Genomic DNA, 23198 nt, shown 5'->3' on the forward strand with positions numbered 1-23198 from the left:
CATGCCAGCAGCTCTACTTCATTAGGAGTTTGAGGAGATTCGGTATGTCACCGAAGACTTTTGCAAATTTCTACAGATGTATAGTGGAGAGCATTCTGACTGGTTGCATCACAGCCTGGTATAGAAGGTCCAACGCACAGGATCACAAGAGGCTTCAGAGGGTTGTAGACTCAACCAGCTCCATCACGGGCACAACCTTCCCCACCATCGAGGACATCTTCAGGACGTGGTGCTTCAAGAAGGTGGCATCCATCGCTAAGGACCCTCACCATCCGGGACACACCCTCTCCTTGTTACTACCAGCGGGGAGGAGGTACAGGAGCTTAAAGACCCACACTCAATGATTCAGAGACAGCTTCTTCCCCTCCGCCATCAGATTTCTAAACGGTCCATGAACCCATGAACACTAGCTCATTATTCCTTTTTATGCACTATTTATTTTTGTAATTTATAGTAATTTTTATGTCTTTGTACCATACTGCTGCTGCAAAACAACACATTTCATGTCATATAAGTCAGGGATAATAAACCTGATTCTGATATTCCAGAACCAAGACCACCCCAGACTCAGTAACAGAGCACTGAGGAACTGAGGGGTCCCACCCATGGCTCAGGAGCCGCACTAAGCTTGGAGAGGATTGGCAAGTAGCAATGACCGGTCGGTGCCAAGCATGAATACTGTACGAGGGAGGGTGGGCAGAGGGACCGTCGTTCAGAGGTGATGGGGAAGGGTGAGTTCCAACTTTTCGTCGATTCTTTCACTGAAGCATACAAGAGATTGGACCTTACTCAACATCTACAGGACAAAAGTCCCTTATCAATCCGCAGACATGAAGTTTCATGGTAGACCCTGGAAAATATACACCACTTGCTATACCTCGACAATGGCAGACATCAATAATGCAATTGATAATGCCTTCAATACAGTCTTTGGATTGAGGGAAAGTTTGTTTGAAGATCGAGACTTCAAACCTGGCACAAAACTCATGGTCGAAAAGGCAGCAGTGATCTTTGCCCTCCTGTAATGCTTCTACGTAGTCAAAGAATAGAGTGGTGTTGTCAATGCAGACCGGCAAAAGATTTACTTGAACCAAAATAATCACTTTCCACAGGATTTAACCAAAGATTAAACAGAGAGGCCAGATGTTAATATTAGAAGTGAAGGAGGAAATATTTATTTATCTTTATTTTTTAAAAAAGCACAAAATATTACACAGAGGCCAGCTTTTAGTACTGTACAGCATGTTTAATACATCTGTGGCATTTCTAGTAACTGAATTTACCTAAAGGTATAAGGATATAGTTACCATTCTGTTTAATAGTTATTACTGGGAATACCCGTTGTGTTACATACACAGCTCAAAATATTTATGTCATTTGACAATATTTAACAAAACAAGAAAGATGTACTCTTAAATACAATCTTTTTTTTCTTTAAAAAATATGTTTTATCAGTTATTTTCGGTAATGTTTGTAGAAAAGTTGGAATATTGAGGGCATCATCGCAGATGCAACACAAGAACTCTACTACACTGCTTTGATCACCTGCAACCTGTTCCTCTACGTGAACCGGAATGGTCGCGGGTTGGGCTGAGGACCACGGATGGGAGACGGAGGGGAATGGAAGTCCTCTGATCATCCCCCAGGAGCAATCTTCGGTGTGGGAAGGTTTCTTCCAGTGGGCAAGAGGAGTGGGAGACGGTGAAGGTACTTTACATTTGGCTTTTGCTGGTGTGCTTTGGCGAAGACACAGGGGAAAGAAAGGATATTCCCACAGTTGGCCGTCACCTTCCTTACATTACAGCTGTGGCTCCACTTGAAATGGCTGCAAAGTCCTTTGGAATATTCTTAAGGAACAAGCAAGGTGGTGTAGATGTGCGACTCCTATTACTCAAGAGGCATGTTTTGAAAGGCTCAACACTGCCAATTTTCAGCCCTAGTAATCAGAGGTGTAATTCACTGAGTAACGGAGCTTCGAGGAACTGAGGGCTCCCACCCATGGCTCAGGAGTTGCACTGAGGTTGGAGAGGATTGGCAGGTAGCAACGGTTGGTCGATGCCAAGCATGAGCGTTTACAGCCTATGCATTGTGTGAGGGAGGGTGGTCAGAGGGAAGCTGGGAGTTCCATCGTTCAGAGGGGTTGGGGAAGGGTGAGGTATCTGCATCTGCAAAATGCAAGTGGTTCCTTGCCCAGGCTACTCTGACAGCACCCCTCAAACTCTCTACCACTAAGTTGAGCGAGCTAGTGCTTTTCTCTTTGGGGAGAAGGAGGATAAGAGGTGACTTGATAGAGGCGTACAAGATGATAAGAGGCATAGATCGAGTGGACAGTCAAAGACTTTATCCCAGGGCGACAATGGCTAACACGAGGGGACATAATTTTAAGGTGGTTGGAGGACGATATAAGGGGGATGTCAGGGGGAAGTTTTTTTACACAGAGAATGGTGGAATGCACTGCGGCAGAGGTTGTGGGGGCAGATACATTAGGGACACTAAAGAGACTCTTAGATAGACACATGAATGATAGAAAAATAGGGGGCTATGTGGGAGGGAAGGGTTAGATAGGTCTTAGAGCAGGATAAAATGCCGGCACAACATTGTGGGCCAAAGGGCCTGTACTGTGTTGTAGTGTTCTATATGTTCAAGTCAAGACAAGACGCAGGGGAATATCACCACCTGCAGGTTCCCCTCCAAGTCACATACCAATCCGAAGTGGATATACGCTACTGTTTAAATATGTCACCATCTAAATCCTGGGACTCCCTCCACAACAGCACAGTGGGAGCACCTTCATCAGAAGGACTGCAGCAGTTCAAGAAGCAAGCTCACCACCACCTTCTCAAGGGCAATTATGGATGGGCAATAAATGATGACCTTGCTCGGATCCCGAGGAATGAATAAATAAAAAATACTCTTAACATGTTAGGTCTTTGCCTCTGGTCCAGTGGTGAGTCGCTCTGTGCTGACTGACCTCTCCCCTCTCATCCCCGATTTTTCTCTTGAGTAAGAGGATAATCGGGAGCCAGTATCTGATCCTAAATCCTGCGCTGGAGAAACTGACGTTGGTACACACCACCTTAAGCTCATGGCTCTCAGCAGAAGTCAGACATCTTCTGCCAGCAACTTCAAGGCTCTAAGTTCCACTATCAACACATGAAATTCGCATTGAAGATGTCGTGAGCACTCACATGCAACCTTTGTCCTTCCAAGGAACAAATGAAGATAAAGCTGCAGGGTATATTTTCATCTTTGCTGATCCGCAGCTGAGAATTTACATGTTCTTGGGATGGGGCGGAGTGTGGGATTTATTACCCACCCTTAGTTACCCTGTTGCAATGATGTGGGGTATTTTAATACTTTGAGACGTAGAGGCATAAAATTCAGAAACAGGCCCTTCGGCCCACCGAGTCTGTGCCGACCATTAAGCCCCTCCGCCCTCCCATATTTAAAAATCCTACATTTTTGCTCTTTCTGTGTTCTCATCCGCCCTGCCCAGATTCACCCACTCACTAGGAGCAATTTACAGTGGCCAATTAAACTGCCAACTTGTACGTGAGATGTGGACATCAGAGGTGAGGCTTTGACAGTTTTTGTCGACACCTGGGTTGAATGTCCTGCTGGCCCATTGCAGAGGGCTGTTAAGTGTGAAGCGTTTTGGTGGGTCTGTAGACACATTCGGCAGAGAGTGAGCAAGGACAGTAGGGTTGCTCCCCACAGCTAGGTAGGTTATTAACAACAATCTGGTAGTTTCATGGTCATCATTACTAATACTAGCTTTTCATTCTGTTAATGTGTCCTGGCTTGATATTCCACTTAGTGATTTCACCAATAATGCTTGAATTGTGTTACTGAGCAAGATCAATGTTGGCTGCCTACTTTTTACAGTCTTCCCACTGCACAATCGACTTACCGACTTTACTGGCTTGGATCCCAAAGACTCTAATCAAGCCCCGCTTTCCACAGCCAACCCCTACTCCCTGCCCTTGAACTCTCTGCACAAAAACTGAAATGGATAACTGAGAGTCATGATAACCCCGTTTAAACCCCTATTACCCAGAGTTTGATTTGAGTTTAGAAGAATGAGAGATCACTTCGAAAGAGGCAAAATGCTTGAATGCTTCACATACTAAGTGCAGGAAGGATAGTTCCCCTGGCAGAGAGTCCAGTTTCGGAATAAGGGGAAGGTCATTTAGGACTGTGATAAATTTCTTCACTCAGAAGGTGGTAAATCTTTGGAATTCTTTACCCTGGGAGCTCAGTCATTGTGTTCATTCAAAACAGAGATTGATATTGGCTCAAAGTGCCAGATGGCCTACTCCTGCTCTGATGTTCTCATGTCGAGAAAGCCATTCAAACTGCCATCAATAGATTTCTGGACATTAAAGGGAATCAAGGGTACGGGGAGTAAGACAGGAAAATGGCCACTGAGGTCGAAGATTGGTGAGGGTCTCGATGAATACAGAGCAGGCTTAATGAGCAGGTCAAGCAGCATCTATGGAGGGAATTGGACAGTCAATAGTTCGAGTTGAGACCCTTCATCTGGATTGGATGAAGGGTCCAGATGAAGGGTCTCGACCAGAAATGTTGACTGTCCATTTCCCTCTACAGATGCTGCCTGACCCGCTGAGTTCCTCCAGTGTTTTGTGTGCTGCTCCGGATTTTGGCGTCTGTGGCTCAAAGAGGTGGACAGACTTCTCCCGCTCCTCTTTGGTGTCCTCAAGTCCATCAACTAAACCGTCTAAATACCAGCTTGTTGCCAAATGATCATTGCAACTGGACGATGAACAGGAGCCTAAGAAATGGGGCAGGAATGGGCTACATGGCCTGCTTCACTGTTTAATAGTATCATAGTTGGTTGTGGGCCTGGCCCACATTTTTGCCCAATCCACATATTCCCTGATTCCAGCAGGGTCCAAGATCTTCATCTTGAACCTGCCAAGTGACTGAGCATCATGGTCCTCCTCACCTCACCACGTTGGCATGGATATGGTGGGCCAAATGGCCTATTTCTATGCTGTATGAGTCCATGACTCACCCCCTCTCTGAGACTAATACTAATTCCAGGTTCTCCAGCTTAAGGAAACAGCCTCTCAGCACTCAGGCTGATGATCCCTCTCAGTGTATCTCTGGTGAGTAATTTTCCACAGATGCTGCTTGACTCACTGATCGTCCAGCCTTTCTTGCTCGGTTTCGGATTCTAAAATTTGCAGTTTTACTTGTTTTTCAGGGTCAGGGGTCAGTTCATTCTGGATTCGGTACGAATAAAGACAGGCAGTGATCCTCAAAGAGCACAGAAACAGGCCCTTCAGCCCAGCAAGTCCATGCCGACCATTGAGCACTGACCTACACATTAATCACCTATTTTATTCGCCCAAAATTCCCATCAACTCCCGCCCAGATTCTACCACTCACTAGGGGGCTATTTACAATAGGCAATTAACCTACTGATCCGCACACCTTTGGGATGTGGGAAGAAACCAGAGTTGGAGGAGACCCAAGGAGAACGTGCAGACTCCACACAGACAGCACCAGAGGTCAGGGTTGAACCCAGGTCACTGGACCTGTGGGGCAGCTCTAACTATCTGTAGTACGTCCAACTGTCTGTAAGATGTTGGACGTACTATCCTGGTCTACCCTTGGGTAACCGGTGAACTTCTGTTGCCTGTAGAGTCCCCACCCACCGTTGTCTTCCAGTCAGGAAACAGGAGGCCATTTGGGACCTCACCTCCACTCTGCTATTCAAGAGGTTTGCGGCTGATCTGATTGTTGGCTTCAACTCCATCTGTTCTCCATAACCCCCAGTTTCCTCTATAGTCCTCGATAACATCATCTTGCTGACCTGAACTTCATGTTGGGGTCATAAGGGTGACAGAAGGCGCTCGTTCGAAATTTCTGAATGAATTAAACTGACCCGGAAACCGTCCTAACTCTGATTCAGTTTCAGAAAAGTCACTTCTCAATGCAGGGAAAAAGAAAGACTTGTGCAAAAAACAAACTGCTGAAGGGACACAGTGGTCGAGCAGTTCCTCCAGCAGTTTGTTTTTTGCTTGAGATTCCAGCATCTGCGGTCTCTTCTGTCTCTGAAGACTTCTGCAATTGGAACTCTAGGTAACTGCCCTTCAATTGAATGCTTAAAACACACAAACTGAAGGTAAATTCACCACTTAAGGTGAAACGTCTGATAGGTTTATTTTATTGGTTCATTTTCCAGGGCATCACTGGCAAATCTGGTCTATACAGCCCATCTCCCCTCATTGCCTCTGGCTTCTCAATCACATTGACTTCAGGACAGCTTCTATCCCGCTGTTATTAGACTCCTGAATGGATCTCTCACACGCTAAAGGCTGAACTCTTGATCTCCCAATCGACCTCGTCGTGGCCCTTGCACTTTACTTATCTACTTGCACTGCACTTTCTCTGTAACTGCAACACTAAATTCTGCATTCTGCTTTTCTTTATACTACCTGAATGTAATTATGTATGGCAGGATTGGTCTGGATGGCACTCAAGCAAAAGCTTTTCACTTTATCTTGGTACATGTGAAAATAATTTACGTATATGTTAACATGTCTGTCCTTGTCTTGCAATGTACTGTGCTAAAAGCTAATTTCCCGCTATTTATACCCTGTATGTATGCCAATTATTATTAAGTTCAAGTTTATTGTATGCTGATGGCAACAATAAACTAGAACTTAATCATAATAAACCAATCTTGGGTCTGTAGTCACACACAGGCCAATCCAGTTAGGGATGGCAGATTCCTCCCCTCAAAAGCAGAAAGGATCTTTACAAAAACCTATCGATTTAGTGTATTTTTTTTTCTGGAAATTCCAGATTATTAATCTTATTCCATACTTGGTTCTGTGGATTGTGAGCCCAGAACTCCACTAAGGCACAGCCTTACGTCCCACTCTATAAATCGGCTTGTTTCAAAGTGAGGCGGCTAGAAGGATTATGCAGCCAACAAATTGGGCGTAATCTAGCAGTAATCCTTCATCGGTGAATTTGTCTTCAGATCCAGCCACCTTTTCCTCTCCACCTCTCCCTGGGGTCCAATTCAGCGAGTATTCAATGTCCTTTGCAGTTTTCAAAATATACATGGGAGTCTCTGGTTAGCACATCTGCAGAAATAATATCCTTTCTCTAGGATCTTGGAGGAATGCCTACCAGCATTAATAATCCCTCTACTCCCTGATGGTACCCCAGGACAACCAATAATGTTTTCCCGTGACATGCCTGACGTCTGAATGACCTCTCACTGCTACCATTCCTTGGGCTCTATGTACTTTCTGCTATGTTTGGCTGTGTTCTAGTTGGCTCAGTGCTTGTTACTCAAGGGTAGCATCCAGCTTCCCCTTACACATGTCACTGCCTGTGAGCCCCGTGATCTGTTTTCTTGCTGACGGGACGGGCAAGGGCAGCGTTCGTTGCCCATCCCTGATTGGCCCTTGAGCTGAATGCCATGCCAATTCAGACGGCACCAAAGAATCAGCTGCGTCCAAGGAATAGAAGGCCATGGTAAATGGAATGAGTGTAGATCGACACACAAGAGACCGGGGATGCTGGAACCTGGTGCAACAACAAAGGCGCTGGAGGTACTCAGTGCGACGGGCAGCCTCTGTGGAGGGAAGTGGGACAATCGGCGTTTTGGGTCTGGACCCTTCATCTGTGGCGGGTTTGATAAAATTGACACACTCTGCACGGGCACAGGAAAAGGCACCAGTGCAGTCGTCAATGCAGCGGAGAAAGAGCTGGGGACTGGCGCTCGGTTAGGTTCGGAACATGGACTGCTCCGCGCAGCCGACGTGGCCCGAGACATCGACTGTCCATTTCCTTCCATAGATGCTGCCCGACCTGCTGAGTTTGTGTGTTTGTGCCTTTGAGTGTTGCTTGAGTGTGGATGGCTGCTTCATAGCTGGCACGGATATGGTCAGCCGAAGGGCCTGTTTCTGCGCTCTGTGACTCTACGTTTCTGTGGCTCCAAGGCCACAAACACCTTCGCTTGCTTGGTAGCAAGGTAGTTAAATTGCTGGGCCTGAACCGTTGATACGAGTTCAAATCCCACCCCGGCCACTGGGGAATTTAAATGTAGGTAATTAAACAAACGTGGAATTTAAAAACAGCTAGCGTCTGTAATAGTGACCATGGAACTAGTAGACTTTCTTTGAATCTAATACCCTTTGGCAAAGGAAATCTGCTATTCTTATCCATTCTGGCTTGTATGTGACTCCAGACACTATAATTGACTTTTAATTGCCCCACAGCTCAGGGGGTAATTAAGGATGGACAATAAAGATTGCACTGCCAATCGTGTCCACATTCTCCGAATGGTTAAGGTACCTTTATACGAATTGGTTGCATTTTGTGCTCCAATTCTTTGCTCTTCATTCAAAAGCCATTGAGAGTCCAATCGCCTGTGCAAACGTGTCACTCTACATCAGCTGAGGGACACAGGAGACTGCAGACGCTGGAATCCGGACCGACAAATAATCTGCCGGAAGAACTCAGCGGGTCGAGCAGCATCTGAAGTGAACAACGTCCTGATGCAGGGTTTCGACCCGAAACATCGACAATTCCTTTCCTCCCACGGGTGCTGCTCGGCCCACTGAGTTCCTCCAGCAGATTGTTAGTTACCCTACATCAACATACTGATAGGTCTGTGTTGGGGGTGATTGGGGGCCGGGGTGTGAATCTAGAGCTTTGATTTGTGCCTCCTGGTGGATGGAGGGAAGGGGGAATGGGATTCACCGTCAATTCCACATCAGGACACTTAGCAAGTGCAGCATGAGCGGGGGTCAGATTCACAACAGGCCTGACCTGTATGCCTCAGTGTTGGGTCAGGTAAACTTACCCAGTTTATCGAGGGGTGGGGGTTCATTAGCTATAACTAGGGTAAGTCTCTTTCTTTTCAGTCAGTTCTCAGTGCCTGGCTTAAAAGAGGGTGACTGAGAACCTTGGACACCACTAGAGGTGAAGGAACCTGGTAGCTGGGTCCAATACAGAGCACTAATCTGGTTCCAATCTCCCCTCTTTTGGCTGGCACCAGGGAGGGACTTGCTCCTCCATCTCTCATGTGATCCTAAGGGGGGTTGACAGGGTAGTTGTTGAAGATGTTTTTACGAGTAGGGAGTCATGAACAAGAGAACAAAATAAGGAGCTGATCATTTAACACCGAGGTGCGTAGAAATGTCTTCTCTCAGAGGGCAGTAGATCTCTGGAACACTCTGCCCCCGAGGGTGGTGGAGGACGGATCATTAGAGATATTTAAGGTGGAGATAGATAAATATTTGAAGGATCGAGGAATTGAGGGTTATGGGGAACTGGCACAGAGGAGGACTTGAGGCCAGTGTAGAACAGCCATGGTCATATTGAATGCTGGGGCAGGCTTGAAGGGCTGAGTGGCCTACTCCTTCTCCATTTCCTTGTGTCCTTGTGTGGAGGCAGTGCTGCAGTGGGCAAACGTGCCAGGACACCTGCCATTTCAAACATTTTGTCCCCCCCTCTCTCTCTCTCTCTCTCTTTCTCTCTCTCTCTGAGATTTGTGCTGAAGAGAGGAACGTGAGTCCCCTTAGGCCCGAGTCTCTGCCTCCTTTCAAATACGAACTGAAATGACACACATGCCTTCTCCCTGCCTCGAAGAACGTGAATACCTTGACCGGGGTCGGCGATGGATTTGGCGGGAGCAAATTGGGGGGTGCGGTGGTGGGGTGGGGGTGGGGGGAGTGGTCGAAGCGATGGAACAAAGACTTTTAAAACACCGGAACATGCACATTTTAGTCGCACTTCATGCGACAAGTCTACACTTCAAAAGGACTAGCTTTCTCCTTACAAAGTAAAATTTTAACATTTTATATATATATATATGTACATATAAAGCTTAAAAAAAAATTATTGCACAATATAGGCCCAGTAACTGTGGCTATCTATTTGTGGTAACGTGTGTGTACAGTTGGATTAGACCCACTGACTGTATTTAATACTGTTTTTTTTGCATTATACGTTTTTCACTGACCTCCAAAGCACTGGGGATCTGCTGCCTGAGATGCAGACAGTTCTATTTTTTAACCCTGCTTTGGAGAGTCATCCGGGAGGCCCCACCTATGTCTTTTCTTCCCAACAATGCCTGTGGACCTCACCACCTTGGTGATGGCGCTGGGTTCAGGACAGAGTAGGCAAGAGTTTTGTCTCATCTTGCTCTAGCACCACCGGCCACGGTACTCAACTCATCCCTCCCCGACGGAGAAGCAAACAGACTACAGGCTGTGCAACAACGAGAAAAAAACCAGAAGAATGCTGGAAGAACCCAGCAGGTCAGGCAGTGTCCACGCAAAGAAGAACAGTCGACGCTTCGGTTCTGCGACCCTTTGTTAGTTGATAGTTTTCCTTTCCGCAGAGTGAGGAACAAGAAGCAGGAGAAACTCAGCGGGTCAGTCAGCGTCTGTGGAGGGAAATGGACAGTGGGCTTCCCTCCGCAGATGCTGCTCGACCCCCTTTCCTCCAGCCTCTTGCTTTTTTGCTCTAGATTCCAGCATCTGCAGTCTCTTGTGCCTTTCTTCCCACAGATGCTGCCTGACCTGCTGAGATTTCCCAGTTTTACTTCAGACTTCAGGCATCTGCAGTTATTTTTCTTTTGGCCGTGCTGTTGCCCGATTGAGTTCAGCCGAGCCATTCTGTTTGCCCCTCCACGCCACCACATCCAATGAATTAAATACCAAAAGACCCCCGAAAGTGAATGCAAACAACGAAAAAAGGGTCCGACTTGCCAAGGTGCCCTGGGGCACGAGCACGTGTTGGCAACCACCCCCTTCGAGAATCACAAGGGGGATGTTGAGCACCAGAGGGAGGGGCTTTCGGTGCCAGAACTGATGCGGGTCGATACTTTGGCAGAAACAATAACGAGAGCATCTTGGTGTTCCTGTAGATCCCGGCGCTGCTCCCTCTGTCGTTTCCGGAATATCCGGGCTCTCACCTTTGGGGAGGGAGGCAACTGGAGGGGCAGGAGGGAATCCTTTGGGTTCTGCTGCCAACCCCTCCTTCTCCGGTGGAGCGGGTGGGACAGAGAGGTCGGGGAGGAGGGCAGCGTGTTGTGTGTGTGTGTGTGTGTGTGTGTGTGTGTGTGTGTTTGTGTGTGTGTGTGTGTGTGTGGTCTTAGGATGCTGGGGGTTTGGGGGGAGAGGGGAGGGAGCTCCCTCCTGGTCCAGGTAACCCCTCCCGGGCGGAGGCAGCAGTGTTCCCGCCGCTCAGTAATTCAGCTTGCTGACCGCCCGTTCCCGGCCACTCTCCAACAGCTGGCTGCCCGAGCGCTTGCGGTTCCGCTTCAGCTTGGACAGGTCCTTGTCAAAGACTTCGCCTGAGCGCAGGGCCAGCACCAGATCGTCGAACTCGCCCACCTCCTCCGACGTGCTGCCCGCCCGCGACTTCTTCAGCCGCCGCTCCTTCTCCCGCTGCTCCTTCAGCTGGGGGTGGGGACAAACACAGGGTGGGGGTCAGACACCGGCAGTGATGCATTAAACAGATAGCAGATCACAGACTGGGATCTAATTGAGGGGTTCATGGGGTTTATATACAGAATAATGGATACCTGGAGTGATTACAGACTGGGATCTAATCCAGGGGTTCAGGAGGTTTATATATAGAATAATGGATACCTGGGGGTGATTACAGACTGGGATCTAATCCAGGGGTTCAGGGGGTTTATATAGAATAATGGATACCTGGAGTGATTACAGACTGGGATCTAATCCAGGGGTTCAGGAGGTTTATATAGAATAATGGATACCTGGAGTGATTACAGACTGGGATCTAATCCAGGGGTTTGGATGCAATAACAGATAGTCAGAATCAGATTAAGCCTGTTCATCTTGTATTCCAAGCTGTAAAACAACAGAATTTTATGGGGTCTGCCAATTATGTCTTTCAGTTATATATCTATGCTAAAATGGTGTTTGTGTACGTGTGCATTTGTGTGAATGAGCATGTGTGTGTGTGTGTTTGTGCATTTATGTGTCTGTAACTTATTATGCAAGAACATTTCAATCATTTGTGTGACTGCATGAGTAAGTGCTGTTAGTGTGCATGTCTGTGTGAATGTGTGTGCAAGTGTATTTGTCCATGTAAGTGTGTTTGTTCAAAAAAGTGCAAATATATGTGTATTTGAATCTGTGCACACGTGACAGTGTGTGTGCATATGTGTAAATGTTAGTGAGCATGTATGAATGTGTGCTTGTGTAAATGCAAATGTGCATGTACTCCATGTGAATGTGAGTCTGTGTGTGTGTGTGTGTGTGTGTGTGTGTGTGTGTGTGTGTGTGTGCGCATGTTTATGTGTGGGTGCATGTGTCTAGGGACGGGATTGGGCAGCACTGTGATACCTTTTGTCAAACAGCCTGCCTTCACTTGACTCCTGACCTGTCACCTGCTGCCAGGTGTCCATGCACTGGCCCCTAGCAAGTGCTGGCACCTCCACTGCAGACACAATGCAGACAAGGGAACAGAAGCTTGTGGTTGAATTGGAGAAACACAGATTGTAGGTAATAAGATAAAACTGTCAAAAGCCTGTTACCGAATTGGTTTGAGGCCTTTGCCTGATGTGACCTTTGTGGGAGCTGAGGTTGTAATTAGAGTATTGGGAGTAGTTCTGGTAAATTAATTTGCAGTTTGCAGTGGTTACCAAGCTTGATTCTGCATAAACTGCTACTTAAATTTAACTCTTTACATTCACACCAGCCCCTCTGGTGCTGTTAACCAGAAGAAGGTGACCTGCTCCCAGCAAGTAACACTTCCCGGAAGCTAAGGGAAGGATTGTGATAGAGCGTTGTACTGGTCCCTGCGTGGTGATATGTGTGTGTGTGTGTCAGTGTGTGTATGTATGCATACAGAGTGCACATATGTGTGTGTTTGTGCGTGTGTTTGTGTGTGTGTTTGTGTGCGTGGTGTATATGTTTCTGCTTGTGTGTGTGAATATGTGTGTGTGCGTCTGGTGTCTGTGTGCGCGTGTGGTGGTGTCTGGGTATGTGTGTGTGCGTGCATATGTGCCTGTCTGTGCGTGTGTCCATTCCTTTAATCAGGTGCATTCCAAAACGTCTCCATTGGGCCTGCACATTCAAACACCGGTCCACTATCCCCTCCACAGCGGTGTACTGTGAACCACAAGGATCAACCACCCCCTCCACACTGGTGTACTGTGAGCTCTGTACAGGATGCATCAAGTTGCTCTCTACAAAGTCAGTGACATTTACCACCCTGAAGGATGAGGGCAGCAGGTATGTGGGACCACCACTGCCTGAGGGTGCCCCTGCAAGATGCACAACATCACGTCAGAAGGAGGCCCTTTGGCCCATCACGTCCACCAAACACTCTTCTACACCTATCCCATTTTCCTTTGCACATCAATTTGCCCTCTCCGCCATTCCCCTCCTGCCCTCTCCGCCCCCACCTACACAAATGCACAGCAGCCAATTAACCTACCGACCAGCATGCCTTTCGACTGTGGGAGGAAACCAGAGCACCCGGAGGAAACTCCCGCAGTCACAGGGAGAAACGTGCAAACTCCACACAGACAGCGCCCGAGGTCAGGATCGAACGCTGGTCGCTGAAAGCTGTGGGTCAGCAGCTCTACCAGCTGCGCCATTATGACTCTTAGCGGGCATAGGTTTAAAGTAATTGTTCGAATGACTAGAAGGGAGGTTGAAGAAAAATATTTCCAGACAGTGTCTGAATTGGTGGCAGAGGAGGACGTCTCATCATATTTAAACAGTACTGTATGCTGCAGGGCTACAGGCTAAATATTAGATGGTGAAGAGCCCTTTATTGACCCAATAGGCTGAATACCCTCCTGCATCATAAGCCTACTCTAAATGTACTTAACACCTGAGAATTCCAGAAATTCATAATCAATAGAGAAATATTTCCTCATGTATTTCCAGTTCTAAATTCCAACCTGTTCTCCTGAGAAAGTGTCCCCCAATTCTACATTCTCCAGCTCCCTTTGTGCACCTTCTCAATACCTCTCAGAATCCCGTGTCCAGCCACCTCGAGCGAGGACAGGCCGGTCTGTTAAATCTCTCTTCAAATGTCAGCCCCCACCCCCAACCCAATTTACACTGCAAAGCTAGAATATTTGCAAAAGCCTCCTTCCTTGGGTTTGGAGTCCAGATCCGTGCATGGTAGTCCGGGTGCGGACTCAGCAGTACCTGGGTATCCGTACCCTTGACATGCACGTGTTAATAACCGACTTTACGGATCCTGTTGAATCTAAAGGGCCCCCATTAGATGCATAAAAATAGCAACTAGTGGTCACCTAACCACTTCTTTGACTGCTCTTCCTGCGAGAGGCTGCAGAGAGTAGTGAACACAGCCCGCTCCATCATGTGCACAGCTCTCCCCCCACCCATTCTACTCCACCCCCCATTGACAGCATCTACAGGAGGCTCTGCCTCAAGAAGGAGGCATCTATCATCCAGGATCCCCACCAACGGTCATGCCCTTTTCTCGCTGCTATTGTTAGGCAGGAGGTACAAAAGCCCCACACCACCAGGTTCACGAGCAGCTATTTTCCGACAACCATCAGGTTCTGCCCAACACTGACTCAACCTCAGCAACGGAACACCAGAGACCACCTCTTGCACTGCCATGGACTTGCCTCTGTGTCTTTGTTGTTTTTTCGCACTGTCTTGCGTTTCCATGGTCTTTTTTTCACTGTATGGTATAAATTTATGTATAATTTATTTGTAATTTCTATTCTGTGTGTTGTCTGTACCTACGTGCCTGTGATGCTGCTGCAAGCAGGTTTTTCATTGTACCTGTACCTCAGCGTACTTGTGCACATGACAATAAACTCCACTTGACTTTGCGATTAAAATGCAATATTACAACCTACCAATGTAGTCACCCATCAGTAACAAACTTGTATTTTGGGTTTTAGATTTTCTTTATAAATTGAAATCTGCTGCAATCACAGAAGCAGAGGCCGGTCCTAACTATTTTATCCCATTCCATAATATTCAACCTAGTCCCACACTCGTTCTGACCGGGCTGCTTGTCAAGAATGTTTTTTCTTGCCGCTGCCCAGGGAGATGAGGGGGTGGGGTCAGGTTAAAGGTTGGGAAGGAGCAGGGAAAAACTTACCCTTGGAATTCCAGTTTAAAAAAAACATAATCTTCACAGTTTTGATCTGAGATGGAATGTCTGAACACACCAGAGGAAGAAACTGCTCAAGAATGCCCAAATAAAATCAAAATCTACGCACTGGTGGCTTAAGGTTTCAAATAGAGAACGTTAATCCTGGATTCCCAGAGGTTCCTGGACAGAGCCTTGACAGAATGTCTGGTGTTAAAGGAGCGAGCAGTTCCCAGGCTTCTGTGGTATGCAGAGACCCTGGGAGTGAGTGCTTCACAGGATTCCTGGGGGAACGAGATAAGAGGCTGCACCACCGAATCCTTTCTGTATCCTGTCCAAAGGGAGTTGATTAACCAGCCGAGAGGGATATTGGGAGGGGGAGAAGAAAAACCCACCCCTAAAACATTGACCAACATCACAGTCGCAGCCTCTTCTGTTGGATTCCTCATTTCCTTCTCTTTCCCACACGCTTTGTCGCTTGGGAGAACTATCAGTTTTTATTGCTGGCATGTTAAAAGATTGTGAATGTGTTTAGTTGTGAGCAGGGGGCATGTTAGGATGGGAGGTGTCATTAAGATTGTTAAAATCACACCAGGTTGATTTGACCTGTCTCCAGGAGTTGAAGACAAATCTTTTGCTTACTTCAGCTGGTGAAAACCCTGGAGGAAATTTCATCGGATTTTAAAAATACCTTTGAATACTTTTATTGGCTTGTTGTGAAGTACATTGGGCATTGGGGCAGGAAGGTCTGGTTTACTGGGCATTAAATATTCTCCAACCAGGTCATTGTTATTGACTTGTGAAGGTGGACATTGCACCAGGCTGGCACTTTGGCAAGGCAGCTGCAGATGTATTGCGATGTTGCCTCCAGGAACGTGTGCCTTTGGAATTGGTTCCAAGTTATCCGACCTTTCTTCCCATGGAGGGCGGAGAAAAAATGGTGATATCTCACTGAGAGCTAGCACATTCCTTCCCTCCCTGGATGACACCGAGTCTTGCCGGTGTGGGATTGGCTAATCTGGGAAGACTCTAAATTTCTTCCCTGACACAGATTAGTGAATGAATTAAGAGTTCTCTTTTCCTTTGCTCTATCATTGTCACTCTTACTTCACCTCCTCTCTAAACTTTACTCCGACTCTATTTATTGCTCATCCAGGAAGTTCCATCTTTAATTTCCCTAACCCGAGATGGTGAGGCCGCACTTGGAGTATTGTGTTCAGTTTTGGTCGCCCTGCTATAGGAAAGATGTTGTTAAACTGGAAAGAGTGTAGAAAAGATTCACAAGGATATTGAGCGACTGAGTTACGGGGAGAGGTTGGACAGGCTAGGACTTTATTCCTTGGAGCGGAGGAGACTGAGAGGTGATCTTACAGAGGTGTATAAAATCATGAGGGGCAGAGATAGGGTGAATGCGCACAGTCTTTTTCTCAGGGTTGGGGAATCAAGAACGAGAGGGCATAGGTTTGTGAAAGGGGAAAGGTTTACGAGGAACTTGAGGGGCAACTTTTTTTACACAAAGGGTGGTATTGATGTGGAATCAGCTGCCAGAGGAAGTGGTTGAGGCAAGTACAATAACAACATTTAAAAGACAGTTGGACAGGTACATAGGTACATGGATTGGAAAGGTTTAGAAGGTTACGGGCCAAATACTGACAAATGGGGCTGGCTTGGATGGGGCAGTTTGGTTGGCATGGACCAGTTGGACCGAAGGGCCTGTTTCTGTGCTGTATAATTCTATGATCTTTCTCTCATGGGAACGTACCTCAGCTGAAGCTAAAAATCTTACCTTGAAGGCCTGCTGTTGTTCAATTACAATTTTGCCTGCCAAGCTTTAGTTTGATCTGGCCCATATCTGTTCCAAGGATTCCAATTCCATTGAAAATGCCCCTTCCCCACTTCACTACTTTTACCTTGGAGTGGTCTATATTCTTTTCCACACCCATTCTAAGATTTATTACATTATGATTGCAGTTTCCCAGATGCTCCCCACTGATGTTGCTGCACCATTTTGTTTGGATTATTTTCCAGAACCAAGTGCAGCAACATCAGCTCCCTCACAAGGCAGGAAGTGCAGAGTCATAGAGTCATACAGTACAGAAACAGGCCCTTTGGCCCATCTTATCCCTGCTGACCATCATATACAAATCTCATTTACCAGCACTTGATCTATAGCCTTCTATGCCTTGGTAATTCATGTGTTATCTAGATACTTTTTAAACGTTGTGAGATACCTGTCTTCACCTCTCAGGCACTGCCTTTTCATATTGTAATCACCTTCTGGGTAAAAAAATATTTCTTCAGATCCCTTCTAAACCTTTTACTCCTCACCTTAAACCCATACTCTCTGGTTTTAGACTCTTACTAATTTTGAAAGATGGGCCACAGAAAGCATCCTATCTGGATGCATCACACCTTGGTACGGCAACTACTCTGCAAAAGACCACAGGAAATTGAAGAGAATTGTGAACATAGCCCAGTACATCATGAACCACATTAATCAAGGACTCCTCCCACCCTGGACATTCTCTCTTCTCCCCTCTCCTGTCGGGCAAGGGATATAAAAGCCCAAGAGCATTTACCACCAAACTCAAGGACAGCTTCTACCCCATTGTTATCGGACTTGGACACACCTCTCATACACTAAAAGCTGAACTCTTGATCTCCCAATCTACCTCGCCGTGGCCCTTGCACTTTATTTGTCTATCTGCATTGCATTTTCTCTGTAACTGTAACACTATATTCTGCATTCTGCTTTCTTTTTACTACTCAATCTATATACGTATGGAATGACCTGTCTGTGTGGCACGCAAACAAAAACTTTTCACCGTATCTCAGTACATGTGACAATAATAAACCAATACCCACCACCCCCTGTATGAAAAAGGTGCCCCTCAGGTCCCCTTTAAATTTTCCCCTCTCAGCTTAAATCAACCCCCTACCCTGGGAAAAAGACTGTGACCATTCATCTTATCTATTTCCTTCATGATTTTATAAACCTCTCTAAAGTCACCCCTCAACTTCCTATGCTCCAGGAACAAAAGCCCCAGCCTATCCAGTCTCCAGTCCTTGTAACGTCCAACTGAATCTTTTCTGCACCCTTTCCAGCTTAATTACATCCTTCTTCTAGCTAGATGACCAGAACTGCATACAGTACTCCAAGTGTGGTCTCACCAACGTCTTGTACAGTTGTAACATGCTGGCCCAACTCCTGTACTCAATGGCCTGACTGATGAAGGCAAGCGTGCCAAATGTCTTTTCACTACCCTGTCTACCTGTGTTGCCACATTGAGGGAACAATATACTTGTAGCCCTAGTTCTCTCTGTTCTACAACACCCTCCAGGACCCTGCCATTTACTGTGTAAGTCCTACTCTGGTTTAACTTCCCAAAATGCAATAGTTTGCACTTGTCCATGTGAAGTTCCATCTGCCATTATCTTGACCCACTTTTCCAGTTGATCTAGATCCTGTTGAAATCTCAGATAACCTTCTTCATTGTCCATTACACCATCAATTTTGGTGTCATCTGCAAATTTACTGACTATGCCAACTACATTCTCATCCAAATTGTTCATTTTGATGACAAACGGTGGACCCAGCACTGATCCCTGCAGCACACCACTGCGCACAGGCCTCCAATCTGGAAAACAACCCTTCACTACCACCCTCTGCCTCCTTCCACCAAGCTAATTTTGTATCCAATTGGCTTGCTCACCCTGGATCCCATATGATCTAACCTTTTGGATTAGCCTACCATGCGGGACCTTATCAAAGGCCTTGCTAAAGTCCATATAGACAACATCAACTGCCCTTGTCAAACCCCTCTGTCACCTCTTCAAAAGAACTCAATCAAATTCATGAGACATGACTTCCCATGCACAAAGCTTTGCTGACTATCCTTAATCAGCCCTTGCCTTTCGAAATGCGGATAGATTCCGTCTCTCAGAGTCCACTCCAGTACCTTTCCCACCTCTGATGTTAGGCTCACCAGCCTGTAGTTCCCTGACTTGTCCTTGTAGCCTTTCTTAAATAATGGCACAATATTAGCCACCTGCCAGTTTTCTCATACCTCACTCGTGACTAGCGATGATACAAATACCTCTGCCAGGGCTTCAAGAATTTCTTCCCTCGCTCCCCACAGTGTCTGAGGATACACTTGGTCAGGTCCCAGGGATTTATCTACCATTATGCACTTTAAAGACCTCCAGCACCTTTTTTGTAATTTGGAATTTGTAATCCACCTTTGCAAGTTCCTGTCGTATGCTATTGACATTACCCTTGTCCCAATTTAAGATATCTTTATGAGTCGCATGTACATCGAAACACACAGTGAAATGCATTTTGCGTAGAGTGTTTTGCGGGCAGCCTGCAAGTGTCCAACATAGCATGCCCACAACTTCCTAACCCGTACGTCTTTGGAATGTGGGAGGAAACCGGAGCACCCGGAGGAAACCCATGCAGTCAAGGGAAGAACGTACAAACAACTTACAGACAGTGGCTGGAATTGAACCCGTGTCACTGGCACTGTAATAGCGTTACGCTAACTGTGCCTGGACTTTAACCCATGGACCAGTCCTATGTTTTTCCATAACTATTTTAAAACTAGTAGAATCATGGTCACTGGTCCCAAAGTGCTCGTCCATTGACATTTCAGACATTTGCCCTCCTCATTTCCCAATAGGAGGTCCAGTGTCCCCCCCCACCCCTTTAGTAGGGCTATCTACCTAATGCTTGAGAAACCTTTCCTGGACATACTTAACAAATTCTGCTCCATCTAAGCCTTTAACACTATGGCAATCCCAGTCAATATTAGGGAGGTTAAAATCACCTACCATTACAACCCGATTATTCTTACAGCTATCTTGGATCTCCCTACATATTTGTTCCTCTACTTCCCACTGACTCCTGGGTGGGGGCCTTTAGTACAATCCCATCAAAGTGATCACTCCCCTTTTTATTGGAGACACAAGAGCCTGCAGATGCTGGAATCTGCAGCAACGCACAAAAAGCTGGAGGAACTCAGCAGGTCAGGCAGTATCTACGGAGGGAAATGGACAGTCCCTCCATAGATGGCCCAGTCCAGGTGAACGGTCTCGGTTTGAAAGGTTGACTATCCATCTCTCTCCATAGATGCTGCCTGACCTGCTGAAGTTTTGTGTGCTACCCCCTTTCTGAGTTCCACCCACATAGCCTCACTGGATGATCCGCCAGAAACGTCCTCTCTCAGTACTGCTGTAATGTTCTCACTAATCAGAAATGCAAGCCCACCCCCTCCACTCCTCTCTTACCTCCACTTCTATCACGCCTGTAGCTTCTGTACCCCGGAATACTGAGCTTCCTGTCCTGCCGCTGGAAAAGTTCCCAGGTGTGAAATCACACCGCAAGTTCTGCTCTGGAGAATTTGGATCCCTGCCCAGCAAACTTAAGCGAATTAATGAAATAAATTCCCCTCCTTGTGAACTGCTTTCAGTCAACGACACATGGTAAAAATTTCCCTGGCAAGATCGGAAAACGGGATTTTCTCATAATTAGACTCTCATGGCATAAAAACATTTGGGGAATGTTTAAGGAGGAAGGGATTTGTCAGTGAGTTGTCACGTATAGTTGGAATTGCAGTTAAGTGTCGTGTGTGTGAACTCCATTTAGATATAGAATTACTGATGGTTGGAATATCAACCTGAGGGCTATTCCGAAGGATCGGATAACGGATCAGAGAAACAGGAAGACAGCAATAATGGGTTTGGAGCTCCAAGGGTTTTCAACAGTGCAAGTGTTCCCATATCTATATGTATTTACAGCATAGAAGGAAGCCATTCAGCTCATAGAGTCTATGCTGATTCTGAGAGCAATCGCATCACTCCCATTCCTCCAACACCTTTCCCTGCAACCTACTCTGTCTCACTTGCTCATCAACCCCACTCCTGATTTTACTACCTACCACCTAGACTGGGGGTAATCTATCGTCGCCAACTAACCTGCCAATCAGCCCGTCTCTGGGATGTGGCTGGAAATGGGAAAATCCCAGGGGGAAATCCATGTGGTCGTTGAGCAAACGTGTGTAGATCTTAGAGAGTGGTTAGGTAGCAGCATCAGCTGCTGTCCTACTGTGCTGCCCTTTCCTAAACCATTTCTTCCAATGTTTAAGACAATAGGATCATATTTCTTCATCCCCCTCGTGTATAATGCTGGCTCGTTTGGAATAGTTTGAACCGCTGGAATGACAGGACCACGCTTGGCTGGGTTGAGAGATCAGCATCTTGGTTTTGAAATGGCAGTAATGCAGTAATGGGAGGCACGGTAGTGTAGCGGTTAGCGTAACGCTATTACGGCGCCAGCGACCCGGGTTCAATTCCGGCCGCTGTCTGTAAGGAGTTTGTACGTTCTCCCCGCGCCTGCGTGGGTTTCCTCCGGGTGCTCCGGTTTCCTCCCACCTTCCAAAGACGCACAGGTTAGGAGGTTGCGGGCATGCTATGTTGGTGCCGGACGAGTGGCGACACTTGCGGGCTGCCCCCAGAACACTCTACGCAAAAGATGCATTTCACTGTGTGTTTCAATGTACATGTGACTGATAAAGATACCTTATCTTACGTAGAGTGGTGTATTTAAAACATGGATGAATAGGGTGAAGTAGGAGTGCAGTAAAGCAACATTTATGTTGAATTTTCCCTAGCCGTTGATGGACCTGAGCCAGAGTGCTTTAGTCTGGGTACGGTTGCAAAGCCAAAACCCAGCAGACAAATTATGGTCAGCAAGCTCCCTCAAACAGTGATAATATAGTCACAGAGAACGGAAACGGACCCTTTGCACTAATCACTCATTTATACTAATCCCATTTCATTCTCGCCACATTCCCATCAAATCCCCCCAGATTCTATCACTCACTTACACACTGGGGGGCAATTTCCAGCAGACAATTTAACCGACCAACCCACACATCTTTGGGATGTGGGAGGAAACTGGAGCACCCGGGGGAGAAACCCACACGGTCACAAGGACAACGTGCAAGCTCCACACAGGCAGCACCCGAGGTCAGGATTGAACCTGGGTCACTGGAGCTGTGAGGCACCAGCTCAACTAGCTGTGTCACTGTGTTGCCCAATGGTATAATAGTACCCATTAGCTGTGAAGCACTTAACTCAGAGGAAGTTCAGGATTACCAAGCTCAGGCCCACATGCAGGTTATAAAGTTATAACAGCATGGAAACAGGCCCTTCAGCCCAAATCATCCATGCTGACCAAGTTGCCTACTTAGCTAGTCCTATTTCCCTGAGTTTGGCCCATATCCCGCTAAACCTTTCCTATCCACGTACTTGCTCCAGGGAAGTGCTGCTCCTAGGAAACATTGCTGCACCAGTGAATTCCTTATGGAGTGTAACAAGGCAGGCCAGATCTCCTTACTGGCTCTTTGGTTGGAAAATCTGCCTATTGAACCTCCATCAAGCCCAGCAGCCCCACTGTAATGGGGCAGCAGAGTAGCACAGCTGGTAGAGCCGCTGTCGCACAACACCAAAGACCCGGGTTCAATCTGGCCCCAGGTGCTATCCATGTGGAGTTTGCACGTTCTCCCTGTGTTTGCATGTTCCCTCCGGGTGCTCCAGTTTCCACCCACATCCCACAGACATGCGGGTTGATCGGTTAATTGGCCGCTGTAAATTGTCCCGAGTGCACAGGTGAGAAGTGGAAAATTGAATTAATTTGAGATTAGTGTATATGGGTGCTTGATGGTTAGCACAGACTCGGTGGGCTGAAGGGCCTGTTTCTATTCCGCATTTCCCTATGCTTCCATGACTAGGAAGAAGTGGCTGATGGGAGAGTGTGTCAATCTTTTTAATTTAATTTGATTCAAATAAATTTAATTGTTTTTATGCATGTTTTAATGAATGTGTTAATTTACTTTTTAAGATAAGATATCTTTATTGGTCACATGTACGCTGAAACACACAGTGAAATACATCTTTTCCGTAGAGTGTTCTGGGGGGCAGGCCGCAGGTGTTGCCACACTTCCGGCACCAAAATAGCACGCCCACAACTTCCTAACCCATACGTCTTTGGAATGTGGGAGGAAACCGGAGCACCCGGAGGA

At 46.8% G+C, this 23198-nt stretch overlaps 1 protein-coding gene across 4 annotated transcripts in view; it reads right to left on the reverse strand.

Annotated features, from left to right (window-relative positions):
* Window positions 1-1157: 1157 nt before the first annotated feature.
* The window catches only part of daam2 (dishevelled associated activator of morphogenesis 2), a 327537-nt gene continuing 305496 nt past the window's right edge, over window positions 1158-23198 (reverse strand). For all 4 annotated transcript variants that reach the window (XM_052024252.1, XM_052024248.1, XM_052024249.1 and 1 more), the window contains one exon: window positions 1158-11456. In XM_052024252.1, the coding sequence (XP_051880212.1) occupies window positions 11241-11456 (216 nt within the window). In that variant the 3' untranslated portion in view covers window positions 1158-11240. The remainder of the gene's footprint in view (window positions 11457-23198) is intronic.

The sequence above is a fragment of the Pristis pectinata genome, chromosome 10 (assembly GCF_009764475.1).
Source record: "Pristis pectinata isolate sPriPec2 chromosome 10, sPriPec2.1.pri, whole genome shotgun sequence".
In the NCBI taxonomy this organism is placed as follows: Eukaryota; Metazoa; Chordata; class Chondrichthyes; order Rhinopristiformes; family Pristidae; genus Pristis; species Pristis pectinata.